The sequence below is a fragment of the Phyllostomus hastatus genome, unplaced genomic scaffold, assembly GCF_019186645.2.
Source record: "Phyllostomus hastatus isolate PE091 unplaced genomic scaffold, TTU_PhHast_1.1 phas_contig_64, whole genome shotgun sequence".
Taxonomy (NCBI): domain Eukaryota; kingdom Metazoa; phylum Chordata; class Mammalia; order Chiroptera; family Phyllostomidae; genus Phyllostomus; species Phyllostomus hastatus.
In genome coordinates, this window is record NW_025333928.1 from 3,365,004 (window position 1) to 3,391,056 (window position 26,053).

Below are 26,053 nucleotides of genomic sequence, written 5' to 3' on the forward strand. Positions count from 1 at the left end.
GATAAAGTGTTCCCCAGACAAGGTAAAGCTAAAGTTCATCATCACCAAGCCATTAATACATGAAAAGTTGAAGGGACTTATTTAAGAAAAAGAAGATCAAAACAATGATCATTAATATTATAATAAATTCACAACTATCAACAACTGAATCTAAAAAAAACAAAGTAAGCAAACAAGCAGAACAGGAACTGAATCATAGATATGGAGATCATTTGGAGGGTTATTAGTCGGGAGGCAGAAGAGGAAGAATAGGGGAAAAGATGCAGGGTTTAAGTACAAATTGGTAGGTACAGAATAGACAGGAGATGTTAAGAACAGTGTAGGAAATGGAGTATCTAAAGAACTTCCTGTATTTTGCCTTGAGTAGTGCTCACTTTTTTTGCTCAAATATTTGAGTGAAAAATGAGGATGTGCATTATGCATAGGTAGTGCTAATTCCACACTATATTAATGGTTTTAACTCTTTTACTTATGCTTATGTATTAAAAGTATAAGTCTAGAAAGCAATAACAATATCTGTATGTTAAAAATAAATGCTAAAATTTCTTTATATGAAAAAAACAAGTATCTAAATATAAATACAAACTAATTGAATTAAAAAATTAAATGAAGTTTTTTCCCTGAAAGTTTGGGCCAAAAACATGGGTGTGTATTACACATGGCAAAGTGCAGTCTATTCGTGACCCACGGACATGAACTAAGTGGAGGATTGCTGGAGGGAATGGGGAGTACTGGATGAAGGGAGGGAAAGGGGGGGAAATTGGGGCAATTGTAATAGCATAATCAATAAAATATATTTTAAAAATGATAAAATATTCTCCAGTGGAAAAAAATGAGCTTACATATTTTTAAATATTTAAATTTTTTTTTTTTTAGAGAAAGGGAGGGAGAAAGAAAGCGAGAGAAACATCAATGTGTGGTTGCTTCTCAGGCTCCACCAACTGGGGATCTGGCCCACAACTCAGGCATGTGCCCTGTCTGGGAATTGAACCAGTGACTCTTTGGTTTGCAGGCCAGCGCTCAGTCCACTGAGCCACACCAGCCAGGGCTTGAGCTTACATTTTCATAACCTAAAATTCACCATTTTAAAATGTACAAGTTCAGTGGTGTGCAGGATCTTCACAATGTTGCCTAACCATCACCATTATCTCATTGCAGAATATTTTACCACACCAGAAAGAAAACCAGTCCTTTTTAGCAATGACTTCTTATTTCACCCCTCTTCTGGAAACCACTAACCTACTTTTTTTGTCTTTGTGTATATACCTGTTCTGGACATTTCATTAGATGGAATCATGTAGCCTTTTGTGTCTGGCTTCTTTCATGGAGCATACTTTCAAGATTCATCCATGTTGTAGCATTCCTTTTTAGTCAAATAATATTCCATTGTATAGATATACCACATTCTATTTATCCATTCAACAGCTGATGCACACATGAGATATTTTTCTTCTGTTACATAATAAGCATACTGAACTCCTTATTTCACTGGTATGTATGGGATCAGGCTAAGTTTAAAAGTTTTTCTTAAGGTTATATTAAAAAATTAAGCAAATAACATAATTCTGTAATTCCAAAAGCTCTGAAAACCATGTGTTCATGTGGCACAAATTCATCTGATGGCCAGACCTATCCTGAACTGACATGTGGCTGTTTATAATCTTTCACACATTCCCCAAATAATCCTGCAAAGTCCTTGGCCTCATTATAATTGGCTCCAATGGAATCATCCACCCACCCCTAAGCCAGTCACAGATGCTCATTGAAATGGCTTACTCTGATGGGTATGCCTAAGTCTGTCTGGTGGAGAATGGGGAGGGCACTTTGATTGGCCAGACTTTAATTACTTGTCCATCCAGAGCCTACCCAGGTCATGTGGAGGGAGAGGGCATTAGGAGTAGGTTGGATGCTGTTTCCAGAGAGGGTGGGGGACACCGGGCTGGCTAAAACACCAGGTGGTTAAGCTGTTTGTGCCCCACTTTGTTATCTTTCAGGTGACTTGTACACCCAGGCTGCAGAGGCAGCGATGGAAGCCATGAAGGGCCGGCTGGCCAACCAGTACTACGAGAAGGCGGAGGAGGCATGGGCCCAGATGGAGGAGTGACATGTCAGGAAAATTCCTGTCTCTGTGGGCCAGTCCCAAGCAAAAGGATAAGAGAAAAAGATCTACTGAGTTACAGAAGAGTTAGGGGTTGTTTTGGGGAAATGGGCAAGTATTTTTAGTGTGTTCTAAATCGACTTTTTTATGTCATTTTTTGACTTTTGAAAATGTCTTTGCAATCAGCAAAGACACTATAGCTGTCCCCTGGGACAGGATTTTGCAGGGTCAGGAATTGAAAAAGCAGCCTAATGAACCAGTATATCGTTTTGAGGTTCTTTTGTATTTTTCTCATGAAATGTAAGAAAGTGGTTTTCTGCCTTGGAATACATTGAGGCTTTGCTCACTGATGCTTTCAGGCTGAACTAGGCCCACAGAACCCGTGTTTCCTGAGTTGGATGGGGAATGTATTGCTGCATATAAGCTCTCCATGGGGTTGTGTATTGTCATGACTTAGTGCAAAGCCTCCCTTCTCAGCATTTGAAAGCATACATGGCATCGTTCCATGAATATGAGATGGTACAACACCCTGGCTGCTTCTGCCATGGAGGAGGGATGCACACTGACTGTTTTCTCATCTTTTAGTTTAATTTTCTTCCTGAAAAGCAACTGACTTCCTAGAATACCAGCAAATTCCACTTTTAAACATGCTTTCCACAAACGGCTTTACAAAACAGGTTTGGTGTTTGTATACATGTTTACTACCTCTGACTCCTCTGCCAGCTAGTGTGGAAGTGGGTGTGCCTCAAGAGTTTTACATGAAAGGACAGTGGTTTAGCATGGTAAAGCCTCTCCTCCAAGTAGAAATCTCAATAACAACATCCACAACATGACTCAAGTACCCCTTGTATAAGACTTCTTCATGTTTTCTTAGTGTCTGATGTTCCACCCTCGTCCTTGGCATTTTCTGCTTGAAGCCAGGCTGATTTCCTTGTAATTCACAGCAGGATGCTTTCAGCAGCAGCCCATTGGGATGCATTTACCATGTTTGAGAATGAGAGGGCAAGAACTAACTCTAAACATTCATTAATTCTAGTAGTTTCCACTAGGCCAGGCTATGGTTAATTGCACATAATGAGCTTTTTCTTTAAAAGAAATTCAATTAATACCAGTGTGATTCAGTTGGTATTTCAAATATAGCAAAACGGACTGCTTTGATCAACCCCAAGTGATTAAGTAGCTTCTCTTTCTTTGTGTAAAATCAGAGTGTGACATACAAACCATTCTTATTTGTTCATTGAAAGAGGTCCTTGCTGTGGAGCTATGAACCTGTGCAAGCATTAGGTTCCAAAGTCCAAAATATGCCCTAAAGGGAAAAATATCAGGCAGAGCTAAAAAAAAAAAATCACCCTTGAGAAGTCCTTCAGAGTATCTATAAATGACAGTATCCCTTATTTGTATGTGGACTCTTCACAGCCAGTTTCCTCTAGAAGTTGGAAGTGATCATTCTTTCTATTTGTGATAAATCAGGTAGTTTTTGTTTTAAACCAGTGCATACAGTTAAATTATGTATGTTAAATGTAAGCTACAAGCAAATTATTGTGACTTTTCAAAGTAATCAAGCCTCAAATAATCTATGCTTTTTTGTTGTCATTAATTCAGCCAGCCTGCTGTCTCTCTCTGGGACTTTATTAGGTACATCATTTGTTCCCTGACTATCTATCTTATTTCTTAGTTATGAATAAGTGCTTTTCTTTAACATAGGGATTGGCAAACTTTTTTGTAAAGAGCCAGAAAGTAAGTAGTTCAGGCTCTGTGGGCTATATGGTCTCTGCAGTGGCTCAGCTTTGCCATGGTAAAGCAGAAGCAGCCATGAACAACACCTAAACGAGTGGGCATGGCTGATGTTCCAATAAATCTTTACTACAAAAGCAGATGGCCTGCCTGGGCTGCAGTTTTCCAACCCCTGCTCTAATCCTTGACTGAGAGTGTTTGTATTAAGCTGTGGGTATGAGCTATCTCAATTTTCTGGCCTCTAGAGCTCAGACATACCATGCAGTGGCACAGAGTAGGCATTCAATAAATGTGTGAACAAATGGAAAGCCACTCTTAGTCATGGCACCTCTTCTTTGTAGCTTTGGTTCCTCCAGCCAGTCAATGACTCATGGTCTGAATTGGCTTGAACTACCACCCCCGAATTTCCACACACCCATGTGGCCTTAATGCCACCAGCTGGTGCCCTCTCCTCCAGGAGGTTGTAATGAGCTGGATGTAGAGTTAAGCAAATGCTTCTTTAAGGACCATTGAGAATAAAATAATCTGTAGGATGTTGAGATCCTTCTGAGCCAACAAAAGGACTTACTCCACCTTCAGAACCTGGTTTTGTGCCTTCTAAAGTTTGTCAGAGCATCTTCTTTCTCCACAAATGCTGAGTATGCAGTCCTACCTGCTCCTCCATACATACAAAATAACCAGGACAGTCCAGACCCAACTGGGAAAATATCAAAGACTGTCTTCAATTCTTCAAGTGCAAGAAGTACGTGAAAGTCTGGGAGATTAGACAAGAAGAATTAGAGATTTCATCTGGTACCTTCAATCACAGATAGAGAAATTGAGGTTCAGAAAGGTAGAATCTTTTACAGGGATAGTGCTGGTTAGCCACTAAGCTAGAGTTGAGATTTGAGAACTGCTGTTATTTAGAGGATCCTGGGAATAAAGTTTAAAGTTAAACTGGACTGTAATGTCCCTTTCAGTTTTGCTGTAAGTGGGGGCTGGGGGGAGGCTAATGTGAAAAGGAAAAAAGTCCTGAACTTTGGTGCATTGGCATATTCCTCTTCCCTCCCCCTCCCTCTGAGGCTCTGTGGGAATTTACCATGAAATGCCACCTTCATGATCCAGCCAGATAAACTACACTTTTGCTATTTTATTAACTTCTTTCCCCTCCCCCACCTCTACACTTTTGTTTGCAGTACTCAACATGTTTTACCAATTAACAAATGTTTACACAAGTATATGCAGCTTGTATAGGGGAAAGGAGACAAAAATATGCATATTATCTGTGTGGATTTGTGCCTATTATTCATGTTTCTAGTTTCTGGCATAACCATTAGAGAAGGTGGGCACTGGATGGGCCCCAGAGAAGTGGCTTTTGGTATAGATTTATTTTTGTATATGTATCAAATTTCATTTCATGTTTCAAATAAAATGGTTTCTTTCCTTCCAGTCTCAAATTCAAATGTCTCCTGGTAGCAAACAAATGGAGGAGCTGGCTGGAGGCAGAGCTGAACTGGAGGGTCCCATATGAAAGGGACAACTGTGATTCAGCTCCAAATCATGGTTGCCATGGAGAATGTGGGACCAGTATTGCCCCATTTTCTGGTTTTTCAAGAGCTGTTGAAAATTGGATTTTTTTCATTTCTTTTTTTTTAAAGACTTTATTTATTTATTTTTTAGAGATGGAAGGGGGGGAGAGAGAGAGAGAGAGAGAGAAGGAGAGAGAGAGAGAGACATCAATGTGTGGTTGCTGGGGGCCATGGCCTGCAGCCTAGGCATGTGCCCTGACTGGGAATCGGACCTGCGATGCCTGGTTTGCAGCCCGCACTCAATCCACTGAGCTACACCAGCCAGGGCGAAAATTGGATTTTTTCAGTGCAGGGTCTTCTGATTTTTAACATTACTAATCAGTTCTGAATTTTTAAAAAAGCCTTCTAGATTGCCCTGGCCAATGTGGCTCAGTTGGTTGGAGTGTCATCCTGTAACCAGAAGGTTGCATGTTCTAGTTCCCATCAGGGCATTTACCTAGGTTGCAGGTTGGATCCCTAGTCCCAGTGCCTGTGTGAAACAGCCTATGGATGCTTCTCCCTTGCACCGATGTGTCTCGCTCTTCCTTCTTCTCTCTAAAAGCAACGAAAAAGGTGCCTGTGGGTGAGGATTAAAAAAAAAAAAAAAAAAAAAAAAGCTGCTTGGCTGGTGTAGCTCTGTGAATTGAGTGCCAGCCTGCGAACTGAAAGTGTGCCGGTTCGATTCCCTGTTAGGGCACATGCCTGGGTTGTGGGCTAGGTCCCGGGTTGGGGGCGTGTGAGAGACAACCAATAGATGTACCTCTCGCACGTGATGTTTCTCTCTTTCTCCCTTCCCCACTTTCTAAAAATAAATAACTACAATCTTTAAAAATAAAAAAACCCTTCTAGATTTGGCCCTATGCTCTCCCTCTGCTATAGATAAAGTATGTGAGCCTCTCTTTTTTCTTGATTTTTCTCAGCTATAAAACAGAAAGAATAATCTTTACCATTACAGAGTTGTCATCAACTTCAAAGAACAGTATGCATATTAAAGATGTTTTGTCATCCAAAGCTTAAGAAAAGCTTGGCTATAGGTATCATCATTTGATTTCAAGCAGATGATTTTTTAATTTTAAGAAATTTGAACATTAGTGTAGCTGTGAGGGTAGGTTGAAGACACATAATTACATGACAAGAGATTGTGTTAATGCCATTAAGTCCAAGAGGATGAAGACAAAGAGGCATCAACAGCAACAAAGTTTTGGATGCTAAAAGCAGATGAACTATAATTGAATTAGAAATGTCTTCAAGAAGACTGAATCCGAGGTCAGCAGCAAGGAAATCTGACAAATCATACAGTTTTCATCACTGAAGAACCCCCAGAAACCTGAGGCATTGGCAAGAGAAACTGTCTTCATTCCAGAAGGAGAAATGAAATGGAGCTAAAACTCTAGGGTCAGTCAAAAGACTATTAAAGCATCTGCCCTAACTGGTGTGGCTCATGTTACTGAGACCCAAGTCAGGGGCTCCCCTTCTTGGTTCTTGCCTTGCTCTCAAGAGAATTTAAGCAAGAGGCAACACGTATAGTGGAAATGAAATAGCAAGTTTATTTATGAAATACCTTGAGCAGAAAGGCTACAAGTGGGCACAGCTAATCTGAGTGCCCAACTATTTGGGCTTTAGGAGTTATGTATATACTTTAGCTAGCTTCTAGTTACCCCTCCTTCTCCCCCTTCTAGACCTTGGGGTCAATATACAGTTACGAGTGTTTTCTTTCTCAGCTAGTAAAGGTTTTCTGTCTTAGTAAAATTGCTACAGAGGCTCCCTTTCCCAGCACAGGGTCTCATGGACTCCCCTCCTGCTGCTCTATTTTTGCTTGTGATGTTCAGAACGCCTGGCCATCTCATTGGACTAGACTGAGGACTGCTCAGTTAATGCATGAGACATGTCTCCCTCCCCCTTCCTGCCTTGGTTTACTATCCGGCCTAACAGCTCAGTTGGTTGGGCATCATTTGGCAAAGCAAAAGGTATTTGGTTCAATTCCAGGGCAGGGCATGTGCCTGAGTTGCAGGTTTGGTCCCTGGTGGGGGTACCTACAAGGGGCAAACAATCAATGTTTCTCACATCAATGTTTCCCTCCCTTTTTCTCTCTCTCTTCCCCTCTCTCTAAAAATAAATTCTTTTTTTTTAAAAAAAGGTAAAAAGACTATTAAAGCATCAAATTACTAGACCTGCCCCCTGTAGAGCCAGCCAGCCTGCTGCCTCTCCATCAGCCTCAAGAAGCTAGGACATCACGCACATTAGAAGCTACTGTACTTTGTAACTTTCGAAGGGTTAAGTGGAAGTTTCCATTTGGGATTTAGAGGTTCCCCCCAAATTTTTTCCCCCGTGCTCCCAGCCACTGGTAACCTGACTTTGACCTCCCTGACAGAAGACCAACGATTGAAGAAATCTCTAGGGAATCTTACCAGCTTAAGATAAAAGACTGAAAGATGCTTCCTGTTAATGAACCAGGCTGGTCAGAGCACCTCACAGATTTCTCAGCCACCAAGTCCTACTCATGCCTACAGAAACTCCCCATTCTTAGGAGAGCCCAATTCTTAAACTTGAAAAAACAGCCAGCCAAATGTCCATGTGTAAGAAAAACATTTCATATAAAGCAACAGAAGAAAATGTCTTGGAGGATTCCACTCAGGAAGAACAGAGCTGTAAAGATCAAGGTTATTAATTCCTTAGGTAGAATAGGGCACCCATGGACTCACAGAGCAAAAGTGCTCTTGCAAATGAAAGGTACCCACAAAAATGAGTAATGATACGAAGGCTGGAAAATAGTTGAGGAAATCTCCCAGGAAAAAAAAATATGAAAAATAGAGAAAATTCTCAGAGTCGGAGGAATAGGAAACCTTGGCTGCACAGTGGAGCAGTTTTCATTGTTTTTCTCTTTACTTTGTGGAGAAATTAGCCCACAGCCCAAGATGATTTATGTGTAGCCTTTTAATGACCTTTCCTTGGCCTTCTAAAATTTGGGACCAGAATTCTAAGCTGTTAGTTTCATAGTAAAAATTTTCATATGGCCTTTTTTTAGAATCCTCAACTGACGATATGGTTTTTATTGATTTTAGAGAGAAACTTCTACGTAAGACATACACTGATCAGTCACCACCAGAATCAAACCTGCAATCTAGGTGCATGCTCTGAATTGGACTTGCATGTAGACATAGATATCATTTTTTTCTAAATTATATTTACCGTATGTTGATTAAAATGTAAATAAATGTAACAGTCCTACCACTATGCAAATCATTTAGCAGTGAGTAAACATTTTCACTGTAATATAATGAGGGTTCCAAAAAGATTGGGTATTTGTCTTTCTACCTTGACATACTTATCAGTATTTAAGGTCACCAGAAGGAACTCAGACTGGTTGGGTCTGGGTTTTTTTTTTTTCCTAAAATGAATGAATAAAAGAATTTATTGAACTCTGGCTGGTGTACCTCAGTGGATTGAGTGCAGGCCTGTGAACCAAAGGGTCATGGTTCGATTCCCAGTTAGGGCACATGACTGGGTTGCAGGCCAGGTCCCCAGCAGGGGGCACATGAGAGGCAACCACACATTGATGTTTCTCTTCCTCTCACCCCTTCCCCTCTCTCTCTAAAAAAATAATAAACTCCTTTTAAAAAGAGAGAAACTGATCGGTTTCCTCTTGCACACCCCCAATCAGAGACCTAGCCCACAATGTGGGTATATACCGTAACTGGGAATCAAACCAGCAACCTTCCAGTTCACAGGTCCATGGCTCAACCCCTGGAGCCACACCAGCCAGGGTTCTGCTTGTTTTTCTTTTATAGTACATATATTTCTTTCTGACTTCATGCACAACTTTAGTTTTCCCCATTATGAGTATAAGCTAAATCAATTCCAAAGAATCAGAGCTATTAATATTAAGTAGTATCTGTTGAAAAAGGGTATAATAGTCTTAATTAAAACAAAAAAAAAGTTGCTTTAAAAAAAAGTCTAGGAATCTAACTTATAAGTTTGAGAAAGAACAAAGAACCAGAGGGGAGAGAATCTTTTTTAAAAATTCAAGAACCCTCCTCCTCGGAACTAAAAGATGTGTGTTTCCAAAACAAAAGGGCCCATCAAGTACCAAGCCAATGGATAAAATTAGACCTATGCTAAGATTCTTCTCACAAAATTTCAGAACATCGAGAACAAGAAAAAGGTCCTAGAAGCTTCCTGAGGGAAAGAACCAGTTTAATGCAAAGGATGGAGAATCAGAATGACTTCAGGCATCTCAAGAGTAACACTGGAAGTTGGAAGCTGCCTTCTAAATTCAGAGGAAAATGCTTTCTTTAACCTACAATTTAAGTTCAAACTATTAATCAAATAAGGGTAGAATAACGACCTTTTTAGACATGTAAAGTCTCAAAAAAGTAATCTCTCCTGTATTGTTTCTCCAGAAGATACTGGAGGATTTGCTGCCAAAACAGGGCCAGTATGGGGAGAGTAGACAAACAAGAAATGCATATCATCCAGAAGAGTGAGGCCTAGCCTGTTGCCCAGATGAGGGTGAAGGGTGATGCCTTAAACCTAGAGTTTACTGCCTCTGCCAGGAGGGTTTAGGAGAAATGTCTTCCAAGAAGCTGAAGCCATATACATTTCATGTATATACTGTGTCCACCAATTTGAAAATTGAATTAGGGACGAATTCCTAGAAATTAGGTAAGTATTTTCAAAAGATAATTGTTAAAAATAGACAAGCCCTGACTGCTGTGGTTCAGGTAGTTGTGTGTCATCCTGCAAAGCAAAAGGTCACTAGTTTGATAGCTGGACAGGGCACATGCCTGGGTTGTGAGCTGGTCCCCGGTTAAGGCTGTGTGAGAGGCAACCAATTGATGTTTCTCTCCCTCTCCTCCTCTCTCTATAAATAAATGAGTGAATGAATGACTAAATAAATAAATAAATAAAATCTTTTAAGAATTCAATTGTGTCTTAGATTCAATAAAACACAATGCTCAGTACATGTATTACTAATGAATTTTTAACTTAGCAAATTCAGTATTTTTAATTCTTAGTATTTTAAATTCTTAATTTGATAATTTTATCAAAGTTGTACATGTGTCTAGTATCAATTCTACAAAGCTTGTTATCAAAATGACCAGTATGCCTACTGCTTCCACCCCAGGCAACCACTTCCAACAGTTAGCTGGTTCTTTTGGTATTTATCTTCATATGTCTAAACAATCTGCTTATTTTGCTTTTTTATTTTCCTTTCAATTTTATTCTCTATTGATTTCTATTAGGAAATATAAGAATTTAACTCTACCCACTCCATCTCCACCATCATAAACATTCCCATTACCCCAACCCTACTCACAGAGTTATACTGCAATCTCATTTGAGCAATAATCAGTAAATGCTATTCCCTAAGCTTGATCTTAGCTATATACTCAACTATAATTATTTTTCCTTTTCTGGCAAGTTTTGTCTACTTTTATAAAACATGTTTTTATTATTTTTTAGAGGGGAAGAAGGGAGAGAGAAAGAGGGAGAGGTATGAGAAAGAAACTTCAGTTGGTTGCCTCTCATGTAACCAGTGACCTTTCAATTTTCTGGATGACACCCAACCCACCAAGCCACACTAGTCAGGACCACAACTGAGCTTAAGATGAACCATTTATTTTATGTATTAATTAAAAAACTGAAAATAGCCTTGGCCAGTGTGGCTTTGTTGGTTGGAGCATTGTCCTGTACACTAAAACGTTGGGGGCTCGATCCCCAGTTAGGGTGCATATGGGAGGTTGTCCAATCAATGTTTCTCTTTCACATCTATGTTTCTCTCTATTTCTCTCCTTTCCTCTCTCTCCAGAATAAAAAAAAAACATTTTTAAATATATTGTGTTGACTATGCTATTACAGCTGTCTCATTTTTTTCTCCCCTTGATTCCCCTCCGACCCTGCACCACCCCTTCCACCATCATTCACCCACCTTAGTTCATGTCCATGGGTCATACATATAAGTTCTTTGACTTCTCCATTTCTCATACAAATGGTAGGTCTATTTTGTTCCTATACTATTCTTAACCTCCCCCTGTCTATTTTGTACCTTCCATTTATGCTTCTTATTTCCTGTACCTTTTCCCCCTTTTTCTCCTCTCCCCCTCCCCACTGATAACCCTCCATGTGATCTCTATTTCTGTGAATCTTCCTGTTCTAGTTTGTGCAGTTCATTTTTGTTTATTTTTAGGTTTGTTTGTTGATAGTTGTTAGTTTGTTGTCATTTTACTGTTCATATTTTTTATCATCTTCTTTTTCTTAGATAAATCCCTTTAACATTTCATATAATAAGGGCCTGGTGATGATGAACTCCTTTAACTTGACCTTATCTGGGAAGCACTTTAGCTGCCCTTCCATTCTAAATGAAAGCTTTGCTGGATAGAGTACTCTTGGATGTAGGTCCTTGCCTTTCATGACTTGGAATACTTCTTTCCAGCCCCTCCAAAAGAAACCTGCAAGGTTTCTTTTGAGAAATCAGCAGATTGTCTTATGGGAACTTTTTTGTAGGTAACTCTCTCCTTTTCTCTTGCTGCTTTTCAGATTTTCTCCTTATCTTTAATCTTGGGTAATGTAATTATGGTGTGCCTTGGTGTGTGTGCTTCCTTGGGTCCAACTTTTTGGGACTCTCTGAGCTTCCTGGACTTCTTGGACTTCCTGGCAGTCTATTTTCCTTTGCCAGAGTGGGGAAGTTCTCCTTTATTATTTGTTCAAATAACTTTTCCACTTGTTGCTCTTCCTCTTCTCCTTCTGGCACCCCTATGATTTGGGTGTTGGAATGTTTAAAGTTGTCCCAGAGGTTCCTCAACCTGTCTTTTTTTTTTTTTTTTGAATTCTTGTTTCTTCATTCTGTTCTGGTGGAATGTTTATTTCTTCCTTCTGCTCCAAACCATTGATTGGAGTCCCTGTTTCCTTCCGTTCACTATTGGTTACCTGTACATCTTCCTTTGTTTCACTTTTTATAACCCTCACTTTTTCCTCTATTTTGTGACTGTACTCAACCTTTTCTGTAAGCATCCTGATTATCGGTTTTTTGAACTCTGCATCTAATAGGTTGTCTATCTCTTTGTCACTTAGTTCTATTTTTTTCTGGATCTTTGATCTGTTCTTTCATTTGGGCCATATTTCTTTGTCTGTGTGTGCCTTTTATGTAGTGAGGGGCAGAGCCTTAGATATTTGCTAAGGCAGTACAACCCAGGTCACTGCATTGTGATGCTATATGTGGGGGAGTGGTCGAGAGGGAACACTACTGCTTGCTCATCTTCCCTTTGACTTTCAATCACTTTCTCTGCTACCCACAAGCAAATTGGGCCCTTCTGGTGCTGGTTCCCAGGTGGGTGGGTTTGTGCACCTTCTAGAACCCTGTGGATCTCTCCAATAAACTCTCCTGTGAGGCTGGGAGTTTCTTCTGCTGCCTAAACCACCACAGCTTTTTTCACTCAGAAGTTTTGAGGCTTTATTCCCCCATGCTGGGACCCAGGGTTGCATGGTCTGTCTCACTCTGCTGTTCTTCCTCTCAGTTTATCTGCACACAAATGTGGGACCACCTCACCTGGTCTGCCAGCTGCCACCTTGCCACAGTCCTCTCCACCGCAGCTGTCTATCTCTGCCCCTCCTACCAGTCTGGATGAATATTTCTTCTTTAACTCCTTGGTTGTCAGACTTCCATACAGTTTAATTTTCTGGCAGTTCTGGTTATTTTTGTTTTTAAATTTGTTGTTGTCATTCTTTTGGTTGTGTGAGGAGGCCAGGTGTACCTACCTACCTCTCCATCTTGGCTTGAAGTCCCTCCATGAACATAATTTGGGGGGAGGTATAATAATCCCATGTATAATGTGCACAAAAATGTGGGTGTGCAGTATACATAGCAAATAAACATTTGTTAATAAACTGAAAATAAACTGTATGCCATTGATCATAAGATACAGGTCAATTTTAGAGATACTGAAATGTGGGGGGAAATGTGTCTTAGAAACAATGATATATAGGAGACTTCCGGCAAGATGGAGGCATAGGTGGATGCACCATACCTCCATGAACAACCAAGATTAGAACAACAACAATTTAGAGGCAGAATAACACCCAGAACTGATAGAGAATTTATCTGAATGGAAGTCGGACAGCCAAGAAGTTGAAGTAGACCCGTTCATCCAGACCGGTAGGAGAGGCTGAGAGGAGGAGCAGGTGCGTGGAGATCGGGAAGAACTGGGCACATAAGGCAACCGGGAGCACGTAAGCCTTCCGAGACACGCAAGATCACAGCGGTGGACCCTGAGTATGCAAGCAGCGGCTGGCAGACCCAGTGAGGCGGCATTGTGGACCAGGGCAGAGCGCACAACCCAGTATCCCAGAGAAGGGACTGGGATCCCAGGAGAATGGACTGCCGCCATTGTTCCCCCCCACCCCCACATACAACTTCACAATCTAGTGACTGGGGTGCCCAGCCCAGGTGAACACGTAAGGCTCCACCCCTCACTATAACAGGAGCGACCAGACCAAAAGAGAGAGAGAGACAGAGAGAGAGAGACAGAGAGAGAGAGAGACATGTCTCAAACAGACAAACAGATCAATGCCCCAGGGCTCATCCTTTTGAGCGACCAAGAGATAGCCAATCTATCAGATGCACAGTTCAAAACACTGGTGGTCAGGAAGCTCACAGAATTGGTTGATTTTGGGCCCAAATTAGATGAAAAAATGCAGGTTACCATAAAAGAGATGAAGGAAGATGCACAGAAAACCAATAGTGAAAAGAAGGAAACTGGGACTCAAAACAATAGAGTGGACCAGAAAGAAGCAAGAAACAACCAAGCAGGAAAGAATGAAGAATTCAAAAAAACAAGAAGCTTAGGAACCTCCAGGACATCTTTAAACGTTCCAACATCCGAATTATAGGGGTACCAGAAGGGGAAAAGGAAAAGCAACAGATTGAGCACATATTTGAACAAATAATAAAGGAGAACTTCCCCATTCTGGCAAAGGAAATAGACTTCCAAGAAATCCAGGAAGCTCAGAGAGCCCCAAAGAAGTTGGACCCAAGGAGAAACACACCAAGGCACATCATAATTACATTAGCCAAGGTAAAAGTGAAGGAGAGAATCCTACAAGCAGCAAGAGGTAAGGGGATAGTAACCTACAAAGGAGTTCCCATCAGACTGTCAGCTGATTTCTCAAAAGAGACCTTGTAGGCAAGAAGGGGCTGGAAAGAAGTATTCCAAGTCATGAAAGACAAGGACCTACATCCCAGATTGCTCTATCCAGCAAAGCTCTCATTTAGAATGGAAGGGTAGATAAAGTGCTTCTCAGATAAGGTCAAGTTAAAGGAGTTCATCATCACTAAGCCCTTATTTTATGAAATGTTAAAGGGATTTATCTAAGAAAAGAAGATAAAGAAAAAACATGTATAGTAAAATGACAGCAAACTCACAATTATTAACAACCACACCTAAAGCAAAACCAAAAGAAACTAAGCAAACAACTAGAACAGGAACAGAACCACAGAAATGGAGATCACATGGAGGGTTAGCAACAGGTGAGAGTGGGAGGAGGAGAGAGGGGGGAAAGGTACAGAGAATAAGTAGCATAGATTGTAGGTTGAAAATAGATAGGGGGAGGGTAAGAATAGTATGGGAAATGTAGAAGCTAAAGAACTTATAAATATGACACATGGACATGACTAAAGGGGGGGATATGGGTGGGAGAGGGTGTGCAGTGGGGAGGGGAGTGAAGGGTGGAAAATGGGACAACTGTAATAGCATAATCAATAAAATATATTAAAAAAAGAAACAATGATATATTGTATGTCAAACATTGGCCTAGGCATATACAATTATTTCTAACCCTGCAACAAACCTTGTTATTATTGTGACCATTTTACAAATGAAGCTTAAAGGGGTCCCATATGGAAAGCATTTGACAGGAATGTTTTTTCATTAATCAAAGAGGAAAGTTGCAGTTTTGAATACCACATATCATCATAGTTCCAACATAATGCCAATGGATGCATTATTCCCATGACCTGCAACCACCTTCTGAAGACACCAGGAGTTTGTTTGCAGCGCTAAGATTTAAAGAAATTGATGGAGGGTGCCACCAGTCACGGAGCCTGTTGCTTAACTGGACTCAGCAGGTCTCATTTACATCTGACAACTTAGATGGAACTTTGAGTGGACAAGGTGTAATAAGATGATAAAATCACCCAGTTTACCCAGGAATGTCCTAGTTCATGTCTTTGAATTAAGCATTTGTTCCAGGAATAAAGAATGCTGGTAACCCTGCTAAGGGTGTGTGCTCTGCACACAACTAAAGTGTGTCTCCTCTGCAAGAACAAATTTCCTTTGGGGGTGGCCTAGGTGATCATGTGGGTTTCTTGGTTGCAGGTAACAGAAATCAAGGCTGGTTAATTTTATCAAATAAGCCATTTTGGGGGAAGGAAGTAGTTTACAGAATGGAAGGTAAAAGTGAAAGAATTAGGCCTTAGAAAAGGAGGTGCCAGGGCAAGTGTAGAGATCTATGTAGGAAGTGGAAGATCACAAACAGCCTGGAAGTTCTCTTCATGGCTCTGCTATTGGGCTAAATCCTCGGGTGTCCAGATTCAGACCAGGACAAAGCCTCTGACTGGCCATATTTGGATCGTGTGCCTGCCCCTTAGTGCTTTAATTGACAGTTTCTCTAGGACCACAGGGAGGGAGGAATGTTTCCTGAAAGTGAAAATCAGTATTGTTAATAGAAAATGGGGGAAAAGCTTCTGGGAAGGCAAAAATAAGATTTCCACCCAGAGAGAGTATTCCTTTTAGAAAGGTAAAGGACACGGAAGAAAATTTTTAGATGTTTTTGTTGCAAAATTTGATTACAATCTTGTTGCAATGTAAACCCTCCTGGAAGGAATTCAAAGATTCACATTTGATAGGGACATTTTAAAAAAATATATTTCTTATTACAGTCTCACCTACATAGAATAAATTGCACAATCTTAAGCATACAGCTTGATGAATTTTTGAACATTTGTAACACCCCAGAAAGCTCTCTCAGGTCCCCTCTCAAGCAATATGCCCCCACCTTGCCCTGCACAAGATAACAACTCTTCTGATCCTTATCTTGGTAGAGATATTTTATAAGACAAGAGAATGATTAAATTAAAGGAAAAAGAAAAGAATGTGTTATAATGTCCCAACAGCCTAGGGGCCTCACAACAACAATCCTTCCCACCCTTTTCTAATCCAGTTATAATCCAATAAAAACTCAAAGCCCCCACCCCTCAATGCTGGTGTAACTCTCCATACTACGTCCCTCTCCTTTCTTGGAGAGCAAATAAAGACTTTATTCTCTACACTTTGTTCTCTTTGTGAATTCTTTCACATCCAGCATCACCAACCACGCTAATACAATTCACCAACATGTACAGTTCTTCCCGGTACTAGAGCACCATGACTAGATGAATGCTTCCATTGATCTCAAGGACTAATTCCTCATTCAGCCTTAAACCCTGCCCCCCCACAATGCCTGTCCTGTATCCCCAATAGATAGCTACTTCTGTATTTAAAAAAATTCCTTTAAAAGCAACAAAGTCTCCGAATACATTGAAATCTTTGCATATCAACACTTACGGTGAAAGTAAATGGAGAAATAAGACAGTTTAAGAAAGAACTGAAGAGAAGGAGAAATGTGGAGTGCCCAAATGTTAGGGTGTATGCCAACTGGAGATTAACCAGAAACTTCAATACAACACCTTCTTGTTCTTTTAAAAAATTTTTTTGCATGTAACCATTTAATATAAACAACTTAAATGTCCATTTTCATAGCATGTAGTAGGTTAAATCTGTATGTGTCATAATAGACCTCAAAAATGTAAGGTTTGAGTAGAAAAACAAGCTGTAGAATGATATTGGTGCAATGTAGGACTGTTGATGTAAATGAAAAACATATAAAAGACCATACTATACATTATACATATATACATGGAAGTATAAGAAATGGGTTGGAAGGATACACACCAAATTTATGATAATAGTTATAACTAGGGGAGGATGTTTGAGAAGGGGGCTTTCTATTTGTAATGGTCTAATATTTTAATGGATTTTTAGGAGGATAACATTCATATCATTACTTGTGTAACTTTAAATGAAAAGTGTACACATAGGAAAAGAATTGGTGGTGAGAATATGGATGATTATTTTTCTTTGTACTTTTTCTGTATTTTAAATATCTATATACATCAACATGGACAGACATTTTTAAATAATAGGAGTGATTATTTTTAAATAGTAGGGTGAATACAGCCAATTACATAATAGTATGAAAATGTTTATGTAAAAAACCATACTCAGTAAAAACAGAACATCTATTTTCTACAGACACATATATCCATATGAATATATTCATATAAATTCATAGCAAAAGATAGAGAAGGACATATACTATGCTGATAATAATGGTTACCTTTGTGGAGGGGCTTAGTTAGGATCGGGGTCCAAGGTTTTAATATTTTGCAATAATTCACGGATTATTTGTGCCCAGACCCTTTCGAACTCCTGGAGTTTGCGGGAGGGGGGGCGATTACTGACAGAATCCATCATTTCTCCCTGAGATTCTTACCCGAGTTGTGTGGGTTAACCTAAAGTCTCCAGGTTAAACACCCTACTCAGAATACAGATTCTTAAACTGCTTTTCGCTCTAAAACTCGTTTGGAACAAGTCTGGGCTTAAAAATCCGAGCAAATATTTTCTCTTAATTACTTGGCATATTCTATTTGCATCAAAATTCAATAAATAAAAATACATATTAAACTGTAGTGAAATTACATTGCAATTCCTTCTAAAGTTGCTAAGTAGCTCTTTGTAAAGACTCAAAAACACTGCGGTAGCGTGGCCGAGCGGTCTAAGGCGCTGGATTAAGGCTCCAGTCTCTTCGGGGGCGTGGGTTCGAATCCCACCGCTGCCACAAGCAAACACTTTTGCTGCCTTTGCTCCACGCTTTTTCGCCATTTTTCCGGATACATCAGCGCCCTCTACCGCCATAGGTATTGGACAGGCCCACGCGGAAGAGACGGTAAAGGGGGTGGGTCCAAGCTCGTGGGTACAAGGCATTCTGGGTAAAAGGAAGCGTGAGGCCCAATCCCGCTCCCCCCACGTGTCCGCCAGAGTTTCTCCACCAGCAACATGGCTGCTGCCTGAACGGAGAAGTCGGCGGCCGCCACTTCTGCACACTGCGGGAACCTGGGCCGTTGCCGCCGCCCGAGCGCGGCCGCCGCGCAGAGGTGAGTGCCCATGTGTCAAGCCCCCTGTGCACGAGCCTCCGTGGACTGGCGAGATGGGTTGGGGTTGGGTCGCCGAGTAGGCCGAGAGGCCCGCGCTGAGCTCTTGGGCTTGGGGCCACCCGGGTTTCGGGCTAGAGTACGGTCAACCTGCCCCAGGAGACCCAGCCGCACTCTGAGTTCGGCCTGGGAGTCTGGGAGGACGCGGCCGCTAGCGGTGACTCAGGGTCCAGCTCCCATGCCCTGTCTGGCCCGGACCTCCAACGGGAGCACCAGTCCGGAGGTAGCCGGTGTCCCGCCGTCGCAGCCCTAGGCTGTGGCTGTGTGGGGGCCTGACCACCCACATCGGAGGCTCTGGGCCGCGGCTCGCCCCGATGGCAGGGGGAGGGTACCAGACCGCAGTCCTTGAGCAGGTTCACATCAGCCCCGCCCGGCTCGGATTCTGTGTTCTCTTTCTCCGGACACCGCTCGGCGTTCATAGGGAGCCCGCTGAGCACTTAGGCTACAAGTTAAATATGGACGGTCCTTCTCTTCTGCCTGCTCCGAAGTCGCAGCAGTGGCTCCAGTTCTTCATCTGTGAAATGGGTTCATACACCTATCCTGCCTCCTGGGGGTGTGGTGGAAGCGGAATAGAGTAAGACCGGCGAGAGGAGCCCCAGCGTGCTGCTTGTGACACTTTGCTACGTCTCAGACCCTTTTAACGACGGAAGAAAACAGATTGCCAAGTAGTAACAGATTTTACATGGGTTACATTTATTACAGTAAGACTAAAGTCCTTATTGTGGTCCTCTGGAGGCCTGTATTTGTTATCAGCGTTTCAGAGATGAAAATTAGTGGGGGTTACCAAGATGTGGCTGTTCCAGGTGCGGCACGGTGTTCAGCAGCAAACGCGAGGTTTGAACATGTGCAGTTCTGCTCTGGAGTCCAGGCTTTTGCCCACTGTACCATGCTGGCTGTTCTTAAGCAGGAGTGCAGTGCAGTAGGTTTGAAAGAGAATAAGGGCATTTGACATCAGCTAGACCCAGGTTTCTGTACTGGCTCTGCCGTTCTCCAGAGCTGTGACCTTGGCAAGTTACTTACTCTCTGAGCCCCAGTTTCCTCATTTCTTATTTGAGGATGATAAATTTAAAAACTTTAAAAAAAGGTTAATTGATTTTTAGAGAGAGGAAGAAAGAGAGAGAGAAAGAGAAACATCGATTTGTTGTTCCACTTATGCATTCATTGTTGATTCTTGTATGTGCCCTGACTGGGGATTGAACCTGCAACCTTGGCAAATGACCCAACCATCACTCTAACCAAGTGAGCTAGCTGGCCAGGAGTGGAATGATAAATCTTGATTTATAGGGTTATTGCGACAATTAAATGAGATTTTATGTGAACTCCATAGAGAAGGGACTGACTTTCATTTAGGGCTAATTAGTTCTTGTCTCCTAGGCCAACTCTGCCTTTAACAAAGTTGGAAATAGGAGACTCAGAGAAGGGAGATACCTGTTTTAGGGGCATAGAGCCAACTAGAAACCTTGCCTTGAGACTGTTGGCCCTGGGCCCTGGGGCCCTCTCCCCTTTTAGTGTATTGTCTTTTGTTAACCCAGACTTCTCCCACTCCCTCTAGTAGCTGGAGAACTTTTGAAGTTGCTTCTGCTTTTCTGATTGGTTGACAGGTTGGATTCCTGGGTACAGCATAAATGGACCCAGCTGTGGACCTCAGGTACCTCCTCTGCTCTGGACCTCCTTTTAGCTCCACCTGATATCCTTGCCCCCTTTCCATTTGTTGAGCTAGTCACTGTTGGGGGAAGTTTCCTGTGCCCAAGGCCATGGAGCCACTGCCATAGTACCCTATGGCCACAGGACACCCTGTTGAGGCCCAGGTGGACACTGTTGTTGTGGCACAGCTTGGCTTCTGGTGGCTAGAAGCCTGCTCCTGCCTGGGTCACAGCCCTTGTCTGTTCTCAAGAGACCATGAGGCCCAAACCATGAGTCCAGCCCTTTGGTGGGGGCTGAGTTAGGTTTTCTGGGTTCAGGTTTTGTGACTCCCTCCTTTCATGTACTCAATTGCTCAGTTATTCTTTGTATTATATTACCATATTTTGCTGTGTAATGACCACTTTTTTTGCCCAAATTTTTGAGGGAAAAATAAGGGTGTGCATTATACATGGTTAGTGCCTGAAATACCTTGTATCTGTTCTTGTGTTTTGTAATTATTGTTACATAAGACTTCTTGTACCCTAGTATGTTCAAAAGTAAATGCTAAGATAACTTTATGATAAAAAACCTAATATCTAAATATAAATAAATCAAAATTGAATTAAGAAATTAAAATGAAAGATTTTTTTTCCTGAAAGTTTGGGCCAAAAATGTAGGTGTGCATTATACATGGCAAAAATACAATATGTCTACTTCATGCTGGGCACTGTTCCACGTATTGGGAGAACAGTGTGAATTTAAAAAAAGAGACACAGAATAATCCTTTAACAACTTGATGAAATACATGTATTATAATTCTCTCCACTTTCTGGTTGAAGCACAGAGGCCCTGATAGAGTTTATATTCTACTGCAAAAGATAGACAACACATAAGCAAATACACTAGGTAGTTCCAGGTTGTAAGAAGAACCACAAATGATATAGAACAGGGAGGGGTGGTAGTGACTGGGAAGGGGTTTGGGGTGGGGATGCTGTAAGATGCGGTGGTCAGGGAACCTTTCTCCTCCTGGTGACTGCCTGGCCAAGTGGATAATGAGGGAAAGGCAGGTTAAAATCATGCAGGGCCTTGGGGCCATGGAGGGAGCTTGGATTTTGTTTTGTGTGACAGTTGAAGGGTTTTTGGCAGGGGGAGGGATGATGTGATTTACTTTTTTTTTTTTTACAAGTACTACTCTGGCTTTTTCTGGGAAAAAGATTGGAGGTAAGGAAGATTGGAGGCAATAGGAACACATGATGAAGCAGTACTTTTAAAATTGCAGGTCAAGATATATTAGTGAGATGTGAAATCAACTTGGGATATTAATCAGCATTTTTAATTTTAATGAGCAAGGGTAGAGAGCCTCACATGGAATAGGGACAATTATGGTTGTTAAACCTTCTTTAATTTGTTACGTGATTATATATATGTTCTGGGTCATTTATATGAAATAGATTTCTTACTATAGATCTTAGGCTGAAAACTTTGAAAGCCATTGTGTTGGATAGGATGATGGAAGGGTGAAGGAAGGTAAAAACTCCTGCTTTTACCCAATCAGATGTCCTACCTGGAGGGACCTGGAGGGAGGTTCTCCTCTGTAACTGGGGCAAGGCCAACAGAGCCCAACAATGGTTGAGAAAGCCTGTTATTGGGAATGATTGCATCTTGGTTAACTCCCAGGCCACACCTGCAAGCCCCCAGTCTTTCAGTTGTCTACAGAGCCAGCTGAAGTGAAGGTAGGTACTTGACATCTGTGACATTTGGCACCCAGTGCAAACCGGTGGGGTCCTTGGCCCTCCCATCCATTGCCCCCTGTCTGGGACTTAGAAAGTACCTACAGCTGTCGATTTGGGACTCCTGGTTTTCACCCAGACTTCTATCACCTAACTTGTTGCAGTGGCCTGCTTCCCTCTTGTCTGGCTTTTTATCTCCCACCCTGATTGTCCTCTACCCAGATTCTTGGGTGCTCCTTATTAAATAACATTCCTGTGATTCATTTATTCAGACAACAAATACATGTTGAGTGTCTGCTCTGTGCTAGGCACTGGGGGTACAGCAAGACACAGAATAGACCAAAATCTCTGCCTTCCTGGAGCCTTACAGCTTAGTGACAGTGGGGTGTGGGGACAGCTAATAAATACAGAGCTATAAACTGTCACAGTAGTGATATATGCTGTGGAGAAAACCAGAGCAGGGAAGGGGCAGGGTGCAGTTTTGAATTGGGTGAACAGGGAAGGTCTTAGTGATGAGGTAACATTTGAGCAAAAACAAGAAGAATGAAGTAGGAAGCCATGCTGTTATCAGGTGGTAGAGAGTTACCAAGCCTCAGAAGCACAGCAGGAGGAGATAGAAGAAGGAGACCTGTGGGCAATGAGGCCTGAGAAGTAAAGGCAGGGAGGAAGTTTGTTTCTGGCCACTTGGGATGATAAAGACTAGCTTTTATTCTGAGTGAGATGGGAGGCCTTTGAAGATGGAGGAGTGACATGATCTGACTTGGTTTTCAAAAGCATCACTGGCTGAGGGTTTGAGCAAAGATTGTTTGGGACAAGGGTGGAAGTAGGGAGAGCATGAGGCTATGGCTATAACAGACTGGAGATGAGCAGGCTGGAGTGGTGAGGCAGCAGTGGGAGTGGCCAGGTCCCAGACACACTTTGAAGGTAGGTAGAACTGATAGGATTTGCCAGTGTGGATTGAAACAAACAGAGTCACCAAAGATGATGCCAGCATTTGGCCTGAGCAGCTTGAGTTCAGAACATGTATCTGGAATAAGAGATGATTTCACATGATGGTTGGGACAAGGGTCTTAGATGACATTGAATTCTATAGTGAAGGTATTATGTTCATTTACATATTACATAGTTTAAGTGTTAAGATAAGACAAAGATTGTGCTGGTCTTACCCAAAAGTAGAGGCCTTGGGGACTGCTGAGATCTGAGGGTACCTCTGTGCCTTGCTAACCATCTCCTCCTTTTGGGCATATGGAGGGTCAGCCCAGCAGAATGACTCACCCTCCATCATGGAGACCTCAGCCTTCCCTCTCCCGTGTACTTTAAGTGCTTCTTGTTGCTGGAATCCCTCCTTTGCTCTCATTGCTCCTCCAAATCCTTCTATCTTTTAAGGCCAAGTCCTAACACCCACTCCCCAGCAGAAAGGTTCTTCCCCTCCCTCCTCTGAATAGAGCTGCTGTTGCCTAAAGCCCCGTGGCCTGGCTCTGAAACCCAGCGAGTCCTCGTGGTTGCTGTGTGGCTTTGGGTAAAACACATAAAAATGTCTATGAGTTCCAGTCTACTCTTCATGAGATGGGGACAGTCAAGTCCTTTCACAGGATTATTAAACATACTGGAGAAAGTATTTAAGAGGATTGTTTTTATACACACATAAAACTACCACAGAGAGGAGAGTTATCTCACTTTGAGTTGGGCTTGAAGTCAGCTTGAAAATCAAATATCAGACAAGTTCACCTTAAAAGTCTTGGGACTGTCTGCTGTTTCTGTTTGACATCTGAGTCTTTTAAAATTTATTTTTATTTTTCAATTACAGTTGACCTTCAGTATTATTTTATATTAGTTTCAGGTGTCCAGCATGGTGATTAGACATTTATATAATCTACAAAGTGACCCCCCTAAGAAGTCTAGTACCACTGGCACCAGACATAGTTATTACAATATTATTGACTATATTCCCTATGCTGTACTTGATATCTCTGTGACTGTTTTGTAAATGCCAACTTGTACTTCTTAATCCCTTCACCTTTTTCATACATTCCTCCTCCCCTTACCCCTCCCCTTTGGTCACCATGCCTTGGTCATCTGTTTCTCTGAGTCTGTTTCTATTGTGTTTATTTGCTTTGTTTTTTAGATTCTACATGTAAGTGAAATCATAATGGTATTTCTCTTTCTCTGACTTATATCATTAGTATACCACTTAGCCTCTAGGTGCATCCATTTTTTTTTCATAAATGGCAAGATTTTATGCCTTTTTATGGCCAAGTAACATTCCATTGTATATACTCATATGTACTACATCTTCTTTGTCCGATCATGTATTGATGGATACATAGGTTATGGTCATATCTTAGCTATTGTAAATAATGCTGCAGTGAATAAAGGGGTGCATATATCTTTTCAAATTAATGTTTTGGATTTCTTCAAATAAATATCCAGAAGTGGGATTGCTGAGTCATATGGTAGCTCTGGTTTTGACTTTTTGAGGATGAAAGGCCTCCAAACTGTTCTCCATAGTGGCTGCACCAATTTTCAATCCTACCAACAGTATGTGAGGGTTCACTTTTCTCCACAGCCTTGCCATCACTTATTGTTTGGTTGATTTGATGATGATAGCCATTCTGACAGGTGTGAGGTGTTAGCTCATTGTGGTTTTAACTTGCATTTCCCTGATGACTAGTGACGCTGAGCATCTTTTTATATGCCTGTTGGCCATTTGTATATCCTCTTTGGAGAAATGTCTATTTAGGTCCTCTGCCTATTTTTAAACTTCGCTTGTTTTTTTTGGTGTTAAGTTTGTATGAATTCTTTATATATATTTTGGATATTAATTTCTTACTGGATGTATTGTTGGTGAATATCATACACCATTTGGTAGGTTTTTTCATTTTCTTGATGGTTTCCTTTACTGTGCAAAAATTTTTTAGTTTGATATAGTCTCATTTGTTTATATTTTCTTTTGTTTCCCTTGCCTGAGGAGACATAGTCAAAAAAATATCACTAAGAGCGATGTTTATGGGTTTGGGTCTTAAATTTAAGTTTCAATCCATTTTGAGTTTATTCTTGTATATGGTATAAGAAGGTAGTCCAGTTTCATTCTTTTGCATGTGTCTTTAGTTTTTCCAACACCATTGATTAAAGAGACAGTCTTTATCCCATTGCATATTCTTACCTCTTTTGTCATAGATTAATTGGCCATATAGGCATGGGTTTATTTCTGGACTCTCTCATTTGTTCCAGTGATCGGTGTATGTTTTTATGCCAGTTCATGCTGTTTTGATTACTGTAGCCTTATAGTATAGTTTGGTATCAGACAGCATGATAACTATAGCTTCGTTCTTTTTTAAGATTGCTGTGACTATTCAGGGTCTTTTGTAGTTCCATATAACTTTTTGGATTATTTGTTCTAGTTCTGTGAAAAACATCATTGGTATTTTGATAGCAGTTGCATTGAATCGATAGATTTCTTTTGGTAGTGTGGACATTTTAATGATGTTAATTCCTCCTACCCATGAACATGGTATATACTTCCATTTATTTGTATCTTTTTTTATTTTTTCCTTTAACATCTTTTTTTAAATAAATTTGTGCTTTTTTAAAACAAAAGATTTTATTTATTTTTTAGAGAAAGAGAGGGAGAGAAACGTTGATGTGTGAGAGAACATTAATGGTTGCCTCTCACACGCCCCCAACTAGGGACCTGGTCTGCAACCCAGGCATGTGCCCTGATTGGGAATCGAACTGGTGACTTTTTGGTTTGCAAGTCTGTGCTCAGCCCACTGGGCCACATGAGCCAGGGCCGTCTTATAATTTTCTGAGTATTTATCGATTGTAGAGAGAGAGACATCGATTTGTTGTACCACTTATTTATGCATTCATTGGTTGCTTCTAGTCTGTGCTCTGACTGGGGATTTAACCTTTAACCTTAGCATATTGGGATGACACGCTAACAAACCGAGCTACTTGGCCAGGTCCTAGGATTGTTTTCTTTCTTTTTTTTTTCAATACTTACCCGAAAATATGTTTA

General features: G+C 41.2%; 2 protein-coding genes and 1 non-coding gene across 9 annotated transcripts in view; all 3 read left to right on the forward strand.

Moving 5' to 3' along the window:
• EEF2K (eukaryotic elongation factor 2 kinase) overlaps positions 1 to 5,263 on the forward strand; it is a 73,435-nt gene extending 68,172 nt beyond the window's left edge. For all 6 annotated transcript variants that reach the window (XM_045848985.1, XM_045848981.1, XM_045848984.1 and 3 more), the window contains one exon: positions 1,995 to 5,263. In XM_045848985.1, the coding sequence (XP_045704941.1) occupies positions 1,995 to 2,104 (110 nt within the window). In that variant the 3' untranslated portion in view covers positions 2,105 to 5,263. The remainder of the gene's footprint in view (positions 1 to 1,994) is intronic.
• A 12,964-nt stretch (positions 5,264 to 18,227) lies between these two features.
• Positions 18,228 to 18,309, forward strand: TRNAL-AAG. Its single transcript has one exon. It is a non-coding gene; the product is annotated as a tRNA-Leu (tRNA).
• A 173-nt stretch (positions 18,310 to 18,482) lies between these two features.
• The window catches only part of POLR3E (RNA polymerase III subunit E), a 39,656-nt gene continuing 32,085 nt past the window's right edge, over positions 18,483 to 26,053 (forward strand). The window contains exon 1 of one of the 2 annotated variants that reach the window (XM_045849144.1): positions 18,483 to 18,625. The gene's annotated coding sequence lies outside the window, so the exon portion shown is untranslated. The remainder of the gene's footprint in view (positions 18,626 to 26,053) is intronic. The other variant, XM_045849146.1, reaches the window with a different exon arrangement.